General features: G+C 43.4%; 1 protein-coding gene across 5 annotated transcripts in view; it reads right to left on the bottom strand.

Annotated features, from left to right (window-relative positions):
- LOC111247549 (CD109 antigen-like) overlaps positions 1-18,025 on the bottom strand; it is a 123,525-nt gene that overhangs the window by 11,225 nt on the left and 94,275 nt on the right. For all 5 annotated transcript variants that reach the window (XM_086983262.1, XM_022798601.2, XM_086983263.1 and 2 more), the window contains 7 exons: positions 13,508-13,834; positions 13,149-13,277; positions 11,536-11,716; positions 11,083-11,350; positions 3,209-3,398; positions 833-919; positions 322-508 (listed from right to left, as the gene is read on the bottom strand). In XM_086983262.1, the coding sequence (XP_086839388.1) occupies positions 322-508; positions 833-919; positions 3,209-3,398; positions 11,083-11,350; positions 11,536-11,716; positions 13,149-13,277; positions 13,508-13,834 (1,369 nt within the window). The remainder of the gene's footprint in view (positions 1-321; positions 509-832; positions 920-3,208; positions 3,399-11,082; positions 11,351-11,535; positions 11,717-13,148; positions 13,278-13,507; positions 13,835-18,025) is intronic.

Genomic DNA, 18,025 nt, shown 5'->3' with positions numbered 1-18,025 from the left:
CTGCAGAACGTCTTCCTGTGCTCAATACGAACTTTAGCAGTTATCATTTACCTCACAAGGTATCATTTTTTGGTGAAGTCATGTAACAACTAGCTTGCTGCGCCCCTATGCCGGTCACTGTTGAACTTCTATTTAGAAAGGAAGCAAATAATTGCGGAAAATTGATAGAGCGCCAATTTAATTCTAATCAATTTACAGGAAAAACGCCACTGGGCAAGTGGTCGTAGCTGGTATTATGTACAATGACGGCTCAATGCGTCATGATGCCAGCATAAAGGTGCGCGTGCATATATCGTTCGATAATGGCCCCAGTCTACTTACCGTCTTGAATGTACTTTCGATCGAGTAACGCGAACGCGTATTCCGCTTCGGAACTAGAGATTAGAAGAAGTGCATAGGCAGTTATAGCAAGTTGATAAGGATCATCTTCCTTAGCGCTGTACGTCACTGAATACTCGAGATATTCCTGAGCCTGACGAATGGCGGGCAGTATTTTTACCGATAACGGCTAAAAATCAATCAACATCATATCGTCTCCTGGTTAATATAATAACGCTTAAGTCCTTATATATCGTCGGCAGATGAGGTTCGAATATCGAAGACTAGGTTGTATTTACACTCATTTGTTACCTGCAAATGTATCGCCTTGCTTTATAGGCTGTGTACGACTCCACTCAGATATGGCAAAGCAGTTTTGCTTGTGTTGAAGTCGAGCTATTACCTCGCTACAATGCAATACGGTGATAAGTTAGCATTCGTATCTAGAATTTAAGTTAACTAAAAACATTCGTTCGCTCAGATTATAAGATATCATCACTTCCTCAACACTAACCCCTTCGAAGTTCCGCAGTTCGTGCAGAGCGATTGTCACGTACGCGGTGAGTGATACGTTGACCGCCTTATGGTTGTCGTCGGTGCACTGCAGCACAGTGTAATCCCTCATTCGTTAGCAACTTGTTAAACTAAGTTTTGTAACTTGCATAAATGTCCCTCTCAGAAATACGTTTAAGCTAAAACATGCAATGTTAACTCGTAACTTTTATTTTTCTGTCGACGGAAGATAGGGCTAACTTTAATCGGCCAACCTGCACCGAATCAATCTTAACCTCTGTTCATCTAAAATATACATATTGCACGCATTATCTACCATAGGTGACACGCTTGGCACGGTTAAGCATTAATTTAAGCCGAAACGAATCCTTCCTTTTTCTTTGTTTAAAAAAAACCTTGCAGAAGTTCGACTTCAGTTTCATCAGAATCAACTCAGAAATCCTCGTTAGTATATTGCGATGATTTAAACGAACCCAAAGGTTGGAGTCTAAAACGCCCGAAGCTAAAGCTCTCCACCCGAAGTGTATTATCTACATGTATGACTCTATAGCGGCCGCAGCGTTAGATCATCATCGAAGCAGATATTGGAATTGTTACCCTACCTGTCAGGGCTCCTACATATAGATAAGTACAATAATTTAACTTTCATATTTGAAACCCTAGATAAATCTTTTAAACGTCCGTCTGTTTTGGTGGTAACACATTTCAATGTCAAATTGTATTGCGTTCCGCGTTAATTATGGCGCGAGTAAATGAGGCTGGACAACCGTGTGTAGGCTACACTTACAGACTGGCGTCCACGACTCACCGTAAGGCTTTCGAATCGTCCAAAATCTAGACCTGATAAAGTCTCGTCGATCCATTTTAGTACGAACCCAAAATCCGCACCGCCAAAAGCCTGCATGATTGCGGATTTTGGTTTAAATATCTAGTTGGAAGATACTTGGCGCGCTACTCATCCTAAGTCTGTTTTTTTGCTGGGATAGCTCTGAATAGCTCAGATAAAAGAACTGCTTTTCAACCTTCCGCGGACTGTTCTAACTCTGACACCTGGGGAAAAAAGCTATATACTGCTTTAAAACCAAATAGAGTCACTACCTTCTCTAACTTGAGCAGGGTACTCTGAGCAGAGCCCGAGAACCTCAAGCCGGTTCAGGTCGAGGGCGCAGAACCATGCCTGCCACTACACTATCTGCGGCAGTGCGTAACGTCATCCATTAGCCGCGGTTAAGGCAGAACGGATATTGGCCAGATTCGGCAACCAGCCGCTATAGTGCCAAGACAAGAAGTGACTCGAACCGCCGCGGCCGCCGAAGGCATCCAGACACAGCACAGAATAGGGCAGCAGTACGAGAGTGATACCCTGCCCTGGCGGACGCGGGGGTACCTGTTTCTATTCTGGCAATAGGTTCCGAGGAACCGGGAGGTACTGAGACAAAGGGGTGCGGATAAATCAGGAAAAGGGCGGAGATAGGAAACCTTATGTGCAGACGAGGGCCGACAGCAAAGGGCCGACTCTTGGCTAGCCACTACAGCGACAACGGTCAATGACTTTTTGTCGTTTCGACGTCGTCTTTTATCCTGCTTCGCTTTGCAGAACAGCTCCATTTTGCATCTTAGCGATTACTCACTATCGGCCACTGATCCGCGGTTATTACACTCATGAACAATAGCAGCGTAGTCACATCCTCCTTATATCATTCGTTCGCGATCTGGCCTCGATTAGTCACTGGTGGGAATATGGGACAAAAAATGACTGACCACGTGCGGCGGCAGCCGACTCTCGCCGTCTGCCTCGAACTACGAAGGGCCAACGCCAGTAGTAACGGAGTTAGGAAAGGCTACCCACTATTTACAATCGAGTCGCCGACGGCTAAACGAGTCGAGGTAGCTCTAGTGGAATAGCTGCTATTCGAATCGGGTTATCTGCGGTGGTGTTATGCAAGATGGCGACAGTACGAACACGGACACACGCGGCTCATTTATGAAAGTGGATATGAACGACCGTAGTAATTATCAAATGCTACCTCAATTTCCTCGCTTATCATTCAAAATGATATGACTGTTTTTGTCACGTACGTTCACCACACTCTACCTCTGCTCGGCAGTATGTCAGCTGGCCTCTGTTGGCGATGTGGATCGTCTCAGGGCTATATCTTGAAAGGTTTTTACTTTGCTTGCTTTACATCTATACTACTTAAGCCAAACGATGCACAGCCGTCTTCAATTGCGGCTGCTGTTATTGCTGAATCAATCGAAGTGTACTCCTTCGCGCACGAAAGCGGTGTTGTATTGGCTCCGAAACTGAGTGATACAGTCCTCAAAGTTATTACGAAAACGCTACACAAAAAATAACTATTTGCAGTAATTTTCTTACCTTGAGCGACATCTTTCGATCGTAAGTAAAGTATCCATCGTGATCGTGAAACGCGCCGTTTTTTGCTTGCGAAGCAAGCAAGAAAGCAAGCGCCTTCTCGAGAACTTTATGATCAATATGGACAAAGTTCTTCCATTCAGGAAATAGACGATTAGCCTTGTGAAAATAGCGGACCGTTAGAGCGGTTAACCTGAAAACAAGCAATGAACTCAATGTTAATACCTACAAACTAGGAGCCCACTTGTGCCGTACGTATATAGTTGTATAATAGAGTAACTTTCCGCGTCTAACCTGGTGCTTCGAAGGTCCTCAAATGGGAAAGGAAGAACAACGCTACGAAGAACGATTGGCTAGCGTATAATGCATCGAGTTGGTAACCAACTGATTTTCAAAATCAGTGAGTGAGTCGGGCGAGTCCAATGGTTGCCAACAGCTGATCTTTTAGACAAACACGCGCGCTGGACGATAATAATCGTGATAATATTACTACTACTATAGATTGTGTGTGAGCAAGATTTTTGTCCGGTGTCAATCATGTCTGATGGCGCCAAATGAAAGCTCGTCAATTGGGTTAAGTTCGACGAACGGCCCAGCTAGAAGGCTGGCCGTCTGATAGAATGCTTATCGGGGGGCGTCGGACATAATATTAACTCTAAACATTTAGCTCAAACGGTTCAGCGTACACCGGCCTCTGGGAAATATACCGAAAGCCGCCACGTCGTTTAACTACATTGCGCTGCTTTTTCTGGATTGAGCCAGAAAGTTACGTTATGTGTCCTTTTTGCAAGCACTGCAACTAGTAGGATCTTAATTATCCTTCGTCCATGGGTCTATAGTACAAAAATTGTTTCAACGCTGCCAATCGTACAAATATTAAGAAACCACATTCATTTGCAAATAAGCTCCCACTTAAACGCATGCAACGGATTTGGCTAGCTATTTTACACCCTTCATCGAGAAAACTGCTTTTTCTTTTGAGTTTTTTGTTGGCTTCAGTAAACTGGCACATCGTTGGTGTATCTCGTGCTTTTCAAGGCTGTACGATGCTGGAGAAGTTGTTAAAAATAACACTGCGGTCATAACAGTCATAGCTGGTAGCGGCTTCGGGTAGTTCGACCTTGGCAAGTTCACGACGACTTCAGCGGTCGCCGCAAATTGTTCATTCAACTGTCGACGACAATTCGGCGCAAGTTTTTTTCCAAAAGGAGGAAAACGAGGTTAGGGAATCGAGCGCGGTTTGTGGCTGGACATCGAATCAGGTGGGCGAAAGGGTAAAGGGATCTAGTAACGGAGGAAAGCGAGATAGAAGAGAACACTGAGAACCCTTTGGAATGATCGTGCATCTCCCTTCTACAAGATGGTAGCGAAATTGTGTTTACCTCCATCGAAATGCAGCTTTCTTTATGCTTCAGATGCGCGCAAGACTTTTCAGTTTTTTTTTTGCAGCTCGAGAGGCAGAGGCATCGAATAGAAAAGTTTCAGGGAGGAAACTTCAAGGTGTTCAATGATCATTTTGTAACCTTGCCTATCCTCAAATGTCTTACCAGAACTCTAGGGTCTTCCATAGAACATCGAGAACCCTTCTAGCTAAATCGTATCTATTATATATATATAAAGACGTATTATAGCCAGATAGGGGCACGCCAGGCCGTAGGTGTGCTCCAACTGGACGTTTTATGGAAGTTTATGCGGGCCAAGGCTGCCACGAATTTGAGACTGAATCTTTTTCTAATAATCTCAGAAGGCAGTGGGCAGGAAATAACCAGTACTTTACTTCAATAATTCCATCTATTATAGTTCAAATATGATTCTATCCATAAAATTAACGCACCCTTCTACGAAGTCCGAACCTGCCCTCGCTTGTAACCAGAATTTTGGCAATCTAAGACGCCGTACGGAAAACGGTTGTTTTGATAGACCTCCAACTGAATGCTCCGATGTTATAATCAATAAATCCTCAACCGACAGACGGGTATTAAGACGATTTAACCCAGATTAGACCTAGCTTTTTTCTACATCATGTTAGTTTACGATTATATAATTTACACTCTCTAGATTATCTAATCTACATACAAACTATAGGTTAGCGCTGGCTGAAAAGTCTTTTTCCCTAGCCCTCGATACTTAAGAGAGTACGAGTGTGAACTTCCTAGCAAAAAATACTTCATATTAGTGTTAACGAAGAGTTTTTGATGTTTCAGCGTGATTGATTATCTATGGGGCGCCAATACAGAGCTTTTGGACGTATCGGATAGGTTGCGCTTCAGGCGCGTCGCTCGAAGGAGCTTTGGTATCTCCCGATATCGTAAGGCCGCTTCAGACACAATAGCGCTCAGAGAGAAACCACTCAAAACGTAAAGAGACGTTTCCCGCATTCGATTTCTGAAGCAAATTAATCTAGCGATTTTTAACGAATACAACAAATTCCGTTTTTAAGGAGCCTAAACCGAGTTCCTATTTTTGTACAAAAAAGTCCCAGGTTCGTGCAGAACATACGTTTCCATTCTAAGGCTAAATAGGTTAAAACTCTGGCTGGGTATTGTCGCAACAAAAAACACTATCGCAAAACATGGAAAAACGCTTCGCCTTTTTAGCTTTACTTTTGTCATGATTCCTTGGGCTTTTTAAAAATCTACTTTTACACTTCGGTCCGGCAATGCGAACATCCAGATGGCGTAAAAACGAATTAAGTTTCAGTAAAGCTTGTTAGCAATTTTTGGCTGACTTCCAAATGTTGAGAGCAATGCTCACAGTCTGTGTATGACCAAGAGAAATGTCAATGACTATGAAAAAAATTATTTGTAACATTGACAAAAACAATATATAATCGGCGCCCCCTAACGTCTGGGGAGGTTTGTCTCCAATATATAGGATTTCGGATCCTGGTATTTTTCCTGGGTCTGCTTCTACTGTTCGTAGTACAGGTTCCATGTAAAATGGGAAAAATTGAAGCTACAGAGGGCCGTTTTGACGTATACATCCTTTCAACTGAAAATGACGTTTAAAATGTATTGTTTGTTAGCACTACATCAGTTCTTCGTATCTTTGACCGCGTCTCGCTGACGCAGAACCTATGGTAGTGTGCTCAAAAAGTCTGGGCAGGATACTGTAGGAGACGCCGCCGCCCCACCTAAGCTTCTAGCTTATATCGTACGAATACGATTCGATTTGAGTACGTCTTCCTGAGATCGCACCTTTTTGTTGAATTGAGTTTTTAATGCTAGTCAATCGAGTCAATAAATATGTAATTTCTCTTGGCGCCTGGGTGAAAAAGTCGTCTCCGAGTTAAATCAACTGCTAATATTTGAAAAACGGTATTCCTCCATCTTTCGCAAGCACTTAAATTGTACGCTGCCGTAGATCTTATAACGATGAATTGGCTAATTGCGCATATTCCGGCCGTGAACGGTTGCATGAAGTCGCCTAACGTACAAATATTGTTGAGTCGAGTAACAACGCTTTAACCAGTGGACGGCAACACAGTATGTTTACGTACATCGTTACGTGTCAGTATAGTGAAGATCATACCGGTCAACAATCCATCAACCGCTGCGATGTCTGTGGTGAAATCACTTCCTAAAATAATGTCGATGCGTGTCTCAGTCGCACTCTTTAGTGGTCCAAACAGTTAGAGCAGATTCTGAGTAGAATATACTAATTAATAAAATGACGCACATGAGTGTTACGCACGATTTCCACGGTATCCTTGTGTAGGGCCGAAGCCCAGCACAGCCGTCAATTGAACTTTAGGAAGACCTAACCCAAGATTCTAGAAGACATTGCTGTAGGCTATGTGTCATACACAACTTGACTTTCTACAGCGGGGCAGACTTTTGTTAAATAATCCTTCAAAAATATTTCCGACTATTTTATTGCCAGATCTTAGGCATATGACATATAATCGTCCATAATGAAACCTGTGAGTGCAATAAAATCACCCTGTTGCCAGTTGACGTGTTCTCGTCCTCACCATCGACAAACTTCTGCAAGTTCAAAGAACTATTATTCCACTATAATCGAACGCTCCTCAGACTTCTTGAATCCTTCCTGGCTTAGATGAAGTAGACCATTCCTTTTTTTTTTTTGCAGTGCCAGCAGTTCGTTCAATAGGCGCTGCGCTGCCGACTACAGCTGTCGCAGCAAAGAAGGACCTACTACTGGCTGCGGGAGTTGGGGATGTCACTTCCGTATGAGAACAACGTTCCCAAGGATAACGTTTAAGGTGCACGATACGTCAGCTTTAATTGTGTGACAAGACGCGTATGACCTGGAGTCACAAACGTACTATAAGTTTCCATTGTAAATATTATCTTCTCCACGTCTCTCCCGAGTTTAAGTTGGAGAATCAACTACTTACGCGTCCAGTGTAGAATTTGGGAAAAAAATTATCTTTTTCGCCTTATATTACATGAATATCGGGATAGCATACGTTTCGAGGGCATCACCCAGATCGGCGTTTGATACGCCATCCGCCAGCCACTTGAATCTCCGTGCGTCTCCCAGTAAATGTTGACTCAAAAAGAATCCCTGAGATTTTTCGGACCCCTTGATTCGGACAATGGAATACAAGGTGATACAGATTCCGAAAGTCACCTGAGTAGTGTCAACTTCAGTGGACGTAAGCCATGGCCAACGTCACTTGCGATGGTGATCGATTTTCTAGTCTGTGTAGGAAGAATGTATGCTCCGCACAGCATGCAAGTTTAACAGGATGAGACGTCATGAGTTGATTCGGTACCTTCGCTTATTGTTGTCTTTTCTACGTAAGTTCATGAAAGAGCCGCGATATCTGCACCCCTGTGACTTCAGTCGACTCAGAAAATGGCAGAAAGTCTAAATATAGCAGCACGTCGTGTATACTATAATGGATTGTTAAAAATTAACTATTTGGTATTGTCACTTGACAACCTGCCCTGAGTAAACTGTGATTTCATATGTGTGTATTGAAAATAGCTTTATTTGAACAGCCATAAAGATACGTTCTGAAATTGAATCTCGTAGCCTGCCATAATACAATGATTTGAGTATTAGTACGGACGTCCGCTTCACCGCATCTCAAAGACAATAACTACGACAACTACACGATACTACGATAACTAAGACAATAACAGAAAAACGGATGATCTTGGGGGTAGCCTTGAACATGTTATACGTTGACAGTTTCGTGCACTACTCTTAACTACCGTTGTTGATTCTAAAACTATTGGCACTTCTGGCGATGCTGCGTCGCTGATAATTTAACTCATTGTGCACAGATAGATATTTCGTATTTATTGTGACCATGGTTCAGATCCCCAAACGCCAACGATGTTTTTTACTGGGGCAACCCCTAGCCTCCCGGGGTTCTAACAGCTCCAGAGGTTCGTGATTTTTGGCTAGTGCAGTATAATATTGGCGAATCCGTCATTTGATCCTTTTTCCGTTCTCATTCCCTCGAGTAGTGCATCGCATAATTATTTAGAGCTTATTCTTAGTTCGATCGAAAACAACGCGTCTGTTTAGCGATCAAGGTTCACAGGATTTGGCGACAACAGCGAAAAAGACCGAAACGTAATTAGAAATACACGGATCTCCGCGGCTGTTTTGCTCAAAGTCACTATCTCGTACAAATAGACCCGGCGATGCTGCACACAGAAGTCGCAACGGGTCACGCATCGCCAGGATACAAACGATCTTGGTGTCAAGTAGTCTTACTTTCAATGTGCAAGAATATATCAAATACGCAACGAAAGGGTTCTTGTGGAAAAGGAACTGGGTACTGCCTGCCGAGTTAGTGGTAGAGACAAAGACAAAACATATGATGAAAGCGAGAGAAACAGTGCAAATCATGATTACAAAGAAACGGTTGGGCTGAACTCGAGTGAATGTGGGTAGACACCACTCAGCGTTCATGCGTACCCGTCATGGATATCATCTCTGGCCGCTTCCTTTGCCATTTTCTCTCCCTGTCGCTCTATCTCCTCCTAATCTGCTTTCTCTGTAAAGCGGTCCGAACAAATCCATTGCTGTCAACAGCGGCAACAGCCGTCTCGTTGTTCTGCGCCACGCGTCGGCCAACCCTGTGCTGGCCGGCCGCTACGCTCTTCAACTTCGCGATGGAGTCCCGAATCGGCCACCGACTCCGTCCAGCCGAAGCAGTAACTGTTCGTTTTTCGTTCAGAGACAGATGATGGCAGCGCGGAACCGACCGGCTTGCAACCTTCGGGGTAGCAGTCGTAGGCGGAGCCTTATACTTCGTCTATACGGCGGAGAGAACAATGTGGAGCGGGTTGTGCCGCTGCTGCTTTCGCCCCGCGTCCCGGTCTGCCCCATGTCAGTGATCGGTACAAACGGCCTCCGTTGTTCGGTGTTGCGAAGTCTTGCAAGGACGCCATTAGCCGGCTTGCTGGCGCTTTCCTTCGAGATCGTAGATGCTTCGGTCCTTCGACCTTGCTCTGTAGTGGTTTTCCTTTGCTTTGACTATGAGGGCCGGCAATGGTGATCGTTGCTGAGAAAGAACAATGGGAACGGGCAGGATACAACTGAGCGGAAAGTTGGCCACATAATGCAGCTCATGGGTTTGATGGCGTCCGAGGATGGATTCTCAACGGAGCGCGAAATGACGAAATAGAGCAAACACGCCTAGGAAATACCAGGTCAGCCTGAAATTATCGTTGATAAATGCATTCACGGCTGGCTTCTGTATCAGCTGCTGCTAGACGGGCGAAGGCGCACTGGCAAAGAAGACCAAATGCTGGTAAGATATGCGTACGCACAGTGAGTCCGAGAGCGAGGACAGATTGGAAGGAGAGGAACTGGTCTATGTATAGTAACTATATGAGTCTCGTAAACTAGCGATGGCGAAGAAGATTGTGAGAGTATGTCATTTTGTCGTCTAAACGTCGAAACCCCCACAGGACGGTTGCTGGCCATGGAAAATTACTATTGTATTATGTACTTGATGTATTGCTGATAGTTAAATGAAAATACATGAAAACTAGAAATACACCTTATGTCAATGCTTACATCGGTAAATATGGCGGACACATATATTTGGCTTTTCCTAGGTACGGTGGAAAAGTACAAAACGCTGATCGCTTAAAGCAACTGATGCTATATTGATTATTTTATCTGAATTTAATATATGGATATTTCAGTATCAGGTAATTTGTTTTATGTTTGCATACAAGTATTTAGCGCTAGATCTTATGACGATCAGAATTGTGTGAGGTAAACAATTATTGATATTTGAAAAAGAACGTTACAGCATGAGAGATGGACGCATAATGTAATAGATTTTATGTATTTTATGATACATTAAAGGGAAAATATGCCTAAATATTTCTACTTATACTATGTGTATATCCAATTAATCTTTTCGCAACGAGGTGTTATCTCTATAGTATTTAACCGCCTAGGATATGAAAAAGATAGCACTAGACTCCTAAATTACAGGCTAAGCGTTATAACAATTTTAAGGACAAATATTCGAATGTGTTACTACCATCGGGAACCATTTCAGGTACGTCTTCTTTAGAAACACAGAATGGCTGCAAACATTAACAGCATGAGACTTTAGGACCATCCGTCACTCGATGTGTGTCTCGCTTCTCGAACTTTCTTCTCCCAATCGAAATGCGTTAGAGCAGGTACCTTGAACCGTATATACATAAGCTCTCTTCTGTTTCTACCAGAGCACATAGTGGGGTAACCTTGATATTGCAAACCGCCCCATTTATTTCGAAGTGTGATTTTGTGACACATGGGAAAACAATGTCAGGACAAAATATTTTCTTAGAAAAATTCATTTGTCACTTGTCTTTAAGTAGTATTAGCCAGACCGGTCTTTATCAAGGCGCCATCGTTATCTAGCTAACAAATTTTTTCTGTCTTACCAAACACTAGCAGGAGCGTCCGAATGTGTGAACATGGCGAATCCTCCATTATCTCTCTGGTAACTGAGTTGGGTTTGGTACGTGAGAAATAGGTGCTGAAAAATATGACGATGCCTACGAACGAGGTTCTTGTTGGCCTGAAGCAATTGAAGTGACAGTAGACTTGCAGCAAACGAAAACATATTCGCCTCGCCCGTCTCGCCAGGAAGGCCAAATACCGTACCAGCGGTAAGTGGCGACGTCGCAAATGGCGGGCCAAATGCGCTTCCTGTCGTAAAAGAACCGATGTCAGTATGAAAGCAAAGAATTGACGTCAACGTTGCATAAAAACAATTGCGCTTTTCAGTTCCGGTAGTGAAGCGTCACTCATTGCAGACCAGTCACACTGTTACAAGGTAATTTACATTGAGTCTATTGGCAAACGGGTTCAATATTACATAATTGTTTACCCACCTGTAATGATGATTTCAGCAGTGCTGTAGTCACCAACCGGCATATGTTTCAATCCTACAGGGCCGAACGGCATCTCCTTCATCAACCCGGTCACGCCTGTGTCGAGTTGCTTGAGGACGTATGCCCCTCGTGGAATGTCCACCAATAATGAAACACGGGACCGCCATTCGAAGCCCTCAGGCTATACAGATAAGTTAAACAAGGCTAAGGGTTAGAGATACAAGACTAGAGATACAAGACATTAGGGCTACTTATTAAGTGATTCGTGGTAGTAATCATTTTATTCAAAATTCCTGAATTTATACGTATCTTCAGGTCTCTTCATTAAATGCAACTTCAGTATTTTTAATATTACATAACCACTGGGTAATTTATATCCGTTTGAGCATGTACCCTCGTCAGCATAAACGAACGACTTAATCCAGAAAGTAGTCTCCATAGCGACTCATCCACTTCTCTACTGTTTATCGTATGAACTAAAGGTCTTTGTCCAAGAAAAAAGCTGATATCGAAAAGTTATTTGCAGTCGCAAGCACAACGAACCTATTGATGGAGCTGTAAGCAAATACCGTTACTTGTAGGTGAGGTCTTTGTCTACCAAACTTCAGCGTCACGCGCCGCCAAAGATGGCGGACATAAATGGTACTCTATTCGATAGCAACTACGGAACAGGTTATAATGGGCTCTCTGCTTAATCGTCACTGGCCACCTTAGTGGTTAAGATCCTAGAATAGAATTAGAAGCAGGTAGCTTGTGTATATGAAAAAAGAGAACTGGGTGGCTAGTGAGGACGCAAAGTACTTTATGCACCGCCTAAATATAGACATAGACCGATCGACAAATGATGGCTAACCCAGTGTGAGTGGATTCGCGCTTTGTGGCTTATTGGTGGTAAGTCAAAAGCACATTGAAGCCACAGGAGGTGTAAGGCATCAGGAAAAGCGTTATCATTGGCATGGCAGTAAGTCGGCCAGACAAAGCTTGGAGAACCGGTCATTCCAAAGGCCCCGGCACTTCTTGTTTAGGCTACAAAAGACTCCGTGTCACGTGCCGTACGATAATTAGCTTGAATAAAAATTACGAAAATTACGAAACGATGTTACGAAATCGACGTGCGCCATGAAGTTTACGGGGGCACAACATCACGAATTCCCGGTGTCGAAAGTGCGCTGTCTTCCTGATTGCTGACATGCGTTTATGCTAACGTCCATTATACCGAAGCTCAGAAATGAGTAGCTAACATAATCAAAAGATCTTGTGTTATGGATCGTGCTTGTTTGATTGTTTTTATTCGACTCATATAAAGACTTCCGTAGTCGAAAAGCATCACTGGCCCTTATCTCGGCAACGAAAAGGCACTTAAGTATGTCTGTAAAGCGAAATCTGAACACATGGGTGGTCGTCTAGAAAGGCTTCTATATCAGGATGTTGAATAAATATAGAAATTCTACGGAATTTGTTTACGTTCCATTATACTGTTTCGATCGGAGTCAAACGAACAAACTTATTTATTGTACTCAGTGGCAAATGGATTTGAGAAGACTAGACAAATCTTCATTCTATATATATATATATATATATAGCACTGTTTACTTAAGACAATGCTTACTTACGATAAGCTTGATGGTAGTGGACATAGAGGTCTTCATGGTCTGAGTCTTAGCGGCGACGGTGAGATTCGTCTCCCCGGGCCGAATTCCCACGATTGGGAAAAGCAGAACTACGGGACGCTGTGGCCAGAGCTGTAATGAACACAGTTGCAACCTATAAGTGTTGACATTTGTGCCGTTCTTGTGCTGAATGTCCAGTGATTTATCTCATTTAGCCCGTTCTATTTTTTCCACCAGATTGTTGAACGTAACATTGAAAGTACCCAGACAGAATTTTTCTAAGGTTAGGCTTGCTAATCGGAATGACAAAAAGAAGTCTCAAGAAAAGACCAATAGGATGCAGAAGCTTATAGTACACTTACAAACACAAGATGTTGATGCTCGCCGTACATCGTGATGGGCTGTTGATGGTGTTGCTGAAGCTGTCTGATGCTTTTTAATTTCTGTGCTTTTTCATCGTCGCTCCTATACTGGTGATGTTTGCTATAGCGATAGTTTCCATTAGAAGAGCTGTCTAGGGGGGCATTCACGTAAACGAATTTGTAGTCCAGGCTATTGGCCAGAGTTACCAGCACCTCGAGCTTCGTTTGGCCAAGATTGAACAGCGCCACGCGAGCCGAAAAATGCTCGCCCAGCTGAGCCGCTTTTGGGGCGTCGACTGACATATAAAACGGACGCGATGAGGTCATCTAAAAGACAAAAATGTATACGAGACAACTATGCATGAAATAGCTAATACGATTCGATTTATAGATTAATATTTGTCTAATGTATTTGTTTTGTGTCGCAAAAGACAGAGTAATCAGAATAAATTTATGAAAACAGAAATGCAACTTGTGCGTGTTTTGTAAGGTCGATCCGCCTGATTAATCTATCTACCTACTCGATTAGGCTTTATCAGTCATTGCTTATTTTAATAGATACTTATTTCGTCAATAATATCATTTTGTATCGCCGAATTACTACGCTCTTTTGGAGCTCTATCTTTCTTTACTATGACATTTTCATAGATAGTTCGAGTTCCTTTACGAAGCCGATCATTCATTCGAAGAAGTACTTACACTACGATTATTATTACGAGAAGGTCACTTATTCGAAAATAAGGTGGCTAGCTTAAAGTATTGTTGGCAATTGTAATTGGAAGCTATCTCAAATCGCAGCAGTAACAGTCTACATGCCTACACTTATAGAGGGCTACTAGAAGCCGTATTTTGTAGCTAGAAATGCCCTACGTATCAACCCTATTTCTACACGCTTTAGTACCTAGCTCTCGCGAGTTCCATTCTCTGTCACTTTATGCTGGTATGCAGTATTCGAGGATCTTTGCCTACGTTCACAGTACAGGGTTAAGCAGGGACCGAAGGATTTTCGCCTTGGTCGTTCAGGGGACATGGAATAATCGGGGGTGCTCAACGAAGGCACGACGAACGCAAAAGCATCTAATTTTATCTTCAGAAAAGTAGCACAGCTTTCAGGAAGTCGTCGTCGGCTCCGCAACTTCGGCCTACTACGCCGCCTTCCTCTCGTCACTAGCGACCTTGGTTCCACGAGCCGGTTCTGCGCTCTCACATGCCCAAATCCCAAACGCTTGAACCACGGGTGGAGGGAACACACGGGGTCGTATGGTTACTTGCCGGCAGACACCCTATTTGTCGCTGCATCATTTGCTGCTGCTGACGCACATCATAGATCGTGGCCTTTCTGGATGGCACTTACGTGTCATCTGCGTTCAAATAGAAGGAATGCCGATGGCTATAAGAGCGAAAGTGAAATAGGTAGGGAAGAGGGTCACGACGCCGACCGGATGAAGTCTCGGATCTCTGGATGAGACTAGCTATCTTGGAGAGATCTACATGTTCTATATGTTCCACTATATAATACGCACTCCGAAACAGTATATATTTACGTCGGCGCCCGAACAATGCAACGGCAAAGTGATTCGGCAGAGAGGGACGATTAAACTTGTATAGGAAGAACGTATGTTCGTGTTTCTTTTATCGGGTTGAAAAACGTGTTGGAAGTTCTATACCTGACGCAAGATTCGTATCAGAATGTGTAGTTCTAAATATCTGGTCATCATGAAGGACACGACGATATTTTCCGTCACCTAATTTCCATCACTTATGTTCTGAGCAAGTCTCAAGTTCAGTAAATGTCTTCATATGTCATAAATGCACGCCACAGCTGCTAGATGGCTGTTGCTGTTCTAACAAACTAACAGCATAACATTAGTTATTTTTTCTAAGTTTCGCCTGGTTTTTCGTTATCTCGACACCTTTTTTTTGGTTCAGTTTCGTATACATAGTGGACGACCTGCTGCCGACTACGCATGCTATGGACGACTGGATAAAAAAAAATAAACGCGCTAATAGAGACATCAAACCACGTGTAAATAATGACAAAAGCTGTTGGGGTTAAAGCAGTGAGCAAAAATCTCGTAAAAACTTGAAGAAAGAGGATCATGTAGATTCTCAGCAGCGACAACACTGCGTGAGAGGGTAGTCACAAATTGAAGGTAACTTTTGTTTGGCCAAATGCATTTGTCTACAATTAAAGTAGAAAAATGTGCTCTGAAAATGGCGGTGGCCGAAGGGCTGTTCTGTGTTGTGGTGTCCTCGTCTACCAGTTTGGGAAACGTTTTTTTTCAAATGTAGCGAATAGAGGAATAGTTCATTAGCGGAAATGGACGACGGATAACAACGATGACTACCAGCAACGCAAGAAAAGCGTGCCTTCTTCTAGTGGTTTGCTGATAACTTTTTATCCAAGCGTCAGCGAAAAAGCAGGTGAAAGGTACGAGGGATTCATAAAAAAATTACTTCCAGCAATTATACAACGTATAAGTTCGTCAACATTTACATTGTTAGGTCAAACAAAAGAATATAGGACAGCACTATTAAGTAATTTGCTGTAGCATCTATATCGTACTTCTATGAACATCGGATATACGGGTCGGGTGCGACTTCAGTAACCTGACTAGCCCCGTTGGGCACGAAGCATGCGACCCACATACATGGTCTAGGTCGATAAACAGAACGATAATTAGTGACCGACCGAACGAGTAATGGGTGCACGAAGCATTCTGTATCCATATTATTCCAGTCAACTGAATAGTGGTAGAGTTACCATTCGTGACAAACGCACAGACAGATAAGTCAGATATACTTTTACGATTAATGAATACCTGTCTGCAAAAACGGACTACGCCCTTTTTAAGCAAAAGATCTCTGCTATGATTCAGTAGGAATGATTCACGCACTTGAATCACATCTTCGCGAAATCGATGTTAACCGATAATTCGTATGTCGCAATCAAGCATTAAAAATGAGGCAGGTAGACGTAGCTCTAACTTTATGGGGAGAATAGATGAATACAATGTTAACGGTATAAAACTATAACGCCATACTTGCAACGATATCAGAAGCTAGAAGAGACCATGTTCTCTATAGCGGAGTGATGCTTACCTTGTGGACCTAAAGACCCCATCGTCATTAGCTACAATGTAACGTAAATTTCTAGCAATTTCATTCGCCCACTCACATATCGACAACTTTAAGGGAGAAAGCAGTATCAGACGAGTCGCTATCCGATCTGAACAGCGGAAGAAGTATTGGTTACCACTGCGTCTTGGTATCTGATCCGTGACTCTCTCTCTCTCTCTCTCTCGCCTTCTTTCTCGCTTCCTCCCCCAGCAAAGGGCTACGGCCGTAGTTGGCATCCCCATTGCCTCTGCTGGAGCGGCCTCTGCTTTAGTTCTATCATACGATCTGCGACCTCAACCTCGTTTTCTTCCTCGCTGTCGTCAGCATCTACGCGGGAAAAGTCTTTCAGGACGACTCAACAGAGACTAGCTCTGAATCCAGTTAGTTGCTGCTCACGCCGGTGTAACGGCAGCTTTCGCAGCCATTATGGTCTGAATAAAAAGAAAGATCGATGTTGTGATTAACGTCGACGCGTTCAACGTCGTCCTCGAAAGCGGAGGACGAAAGATAACACCCTTTTCGTATTTTGAGTCTTCCTGATAGCGGAACGGGGTGGGTCCGATGGGTTGCCGAGGAAAGGACGAGCTGTCCTGTATTCTTTTGTACAATTAACCCTGCTCTAGCTGCTGGTTTTATACTAGCTGACCTGTTGTTGCTGTTACTATTACTACTATCGCTATTGAAAGAGAGACCCAACACTGTGTTCTTGTCTACGTCATCAGTGAGGCAGGCGTTCGCCGATTTTTCTCCAACTTTTCAACCGTTCGATAGAGTCTATCGTGAGCGATGGCTGTTGGCGGTGATGGCCTTGCAACAGACGAGAAAAACGATTCTGGCGCCGACACTCTGCGATTGCGACAGGCATTGTCGTGATTTTCCTTTTTTCCCTGTTCTCTACTCGTTGAATCACTGCAACATAGTATTACCAACAGTTCTACTCTAAGGTAAATAGTCGAGGTTTACCGTATCGCATTGCTTCACTGCTTCACTTCATTTGTTAATCATTGACGCATGAAACAAGTTGATGTCTAGAGAAGATAGGGTAAGTGAGTGAGCTTAGGACTGAACTCAAGGTGAGAATAGCTACCCTATTGGTGTTTGCTAGCTTGCGACGGCTTGCCCACATTGTTGTTCTAAACAACATCAGAAACGAGTCATCTCAATCCATTAAGGTTTTGCGTTACATTAGGTTAAGAAAGATGAGCGCGCGATGGCAGCGAGGGGGGAGGACGAGAACGTAACAGGTAACTGTCACTGAAAGAAGATGGGGGTTTCATTTTCATCGCTAACTGACAGAATGAAAGCAAGCGTTTCGTTTGTCCTAAGCTTTGCAATTGATTGGACCTTGGTGCGACGACAATGTTTACAGTAATGCAAGCTCACCTTCTACCTAGTCAA

The sequence above is a fragment of the Varroa destructor genome, unplaced genomic scaffold (assembly GCF_002443255.2).
Source record: "Varroa destructor unplaced genomic scaffold, Vdes_3.0 BEIS01000003.1, whole genome shotgun sequence".
Classification (NCBI taxonomy): domain Eukaryota; kingdom Metazoa; phylum Arthropoda; class Arachnida; order Mesostigmata; family Varroidae; genus Varroa; species Varroa destructor.
This window is presented reverse-complemented; position numbering and strand designations above follow the sequence as displayed.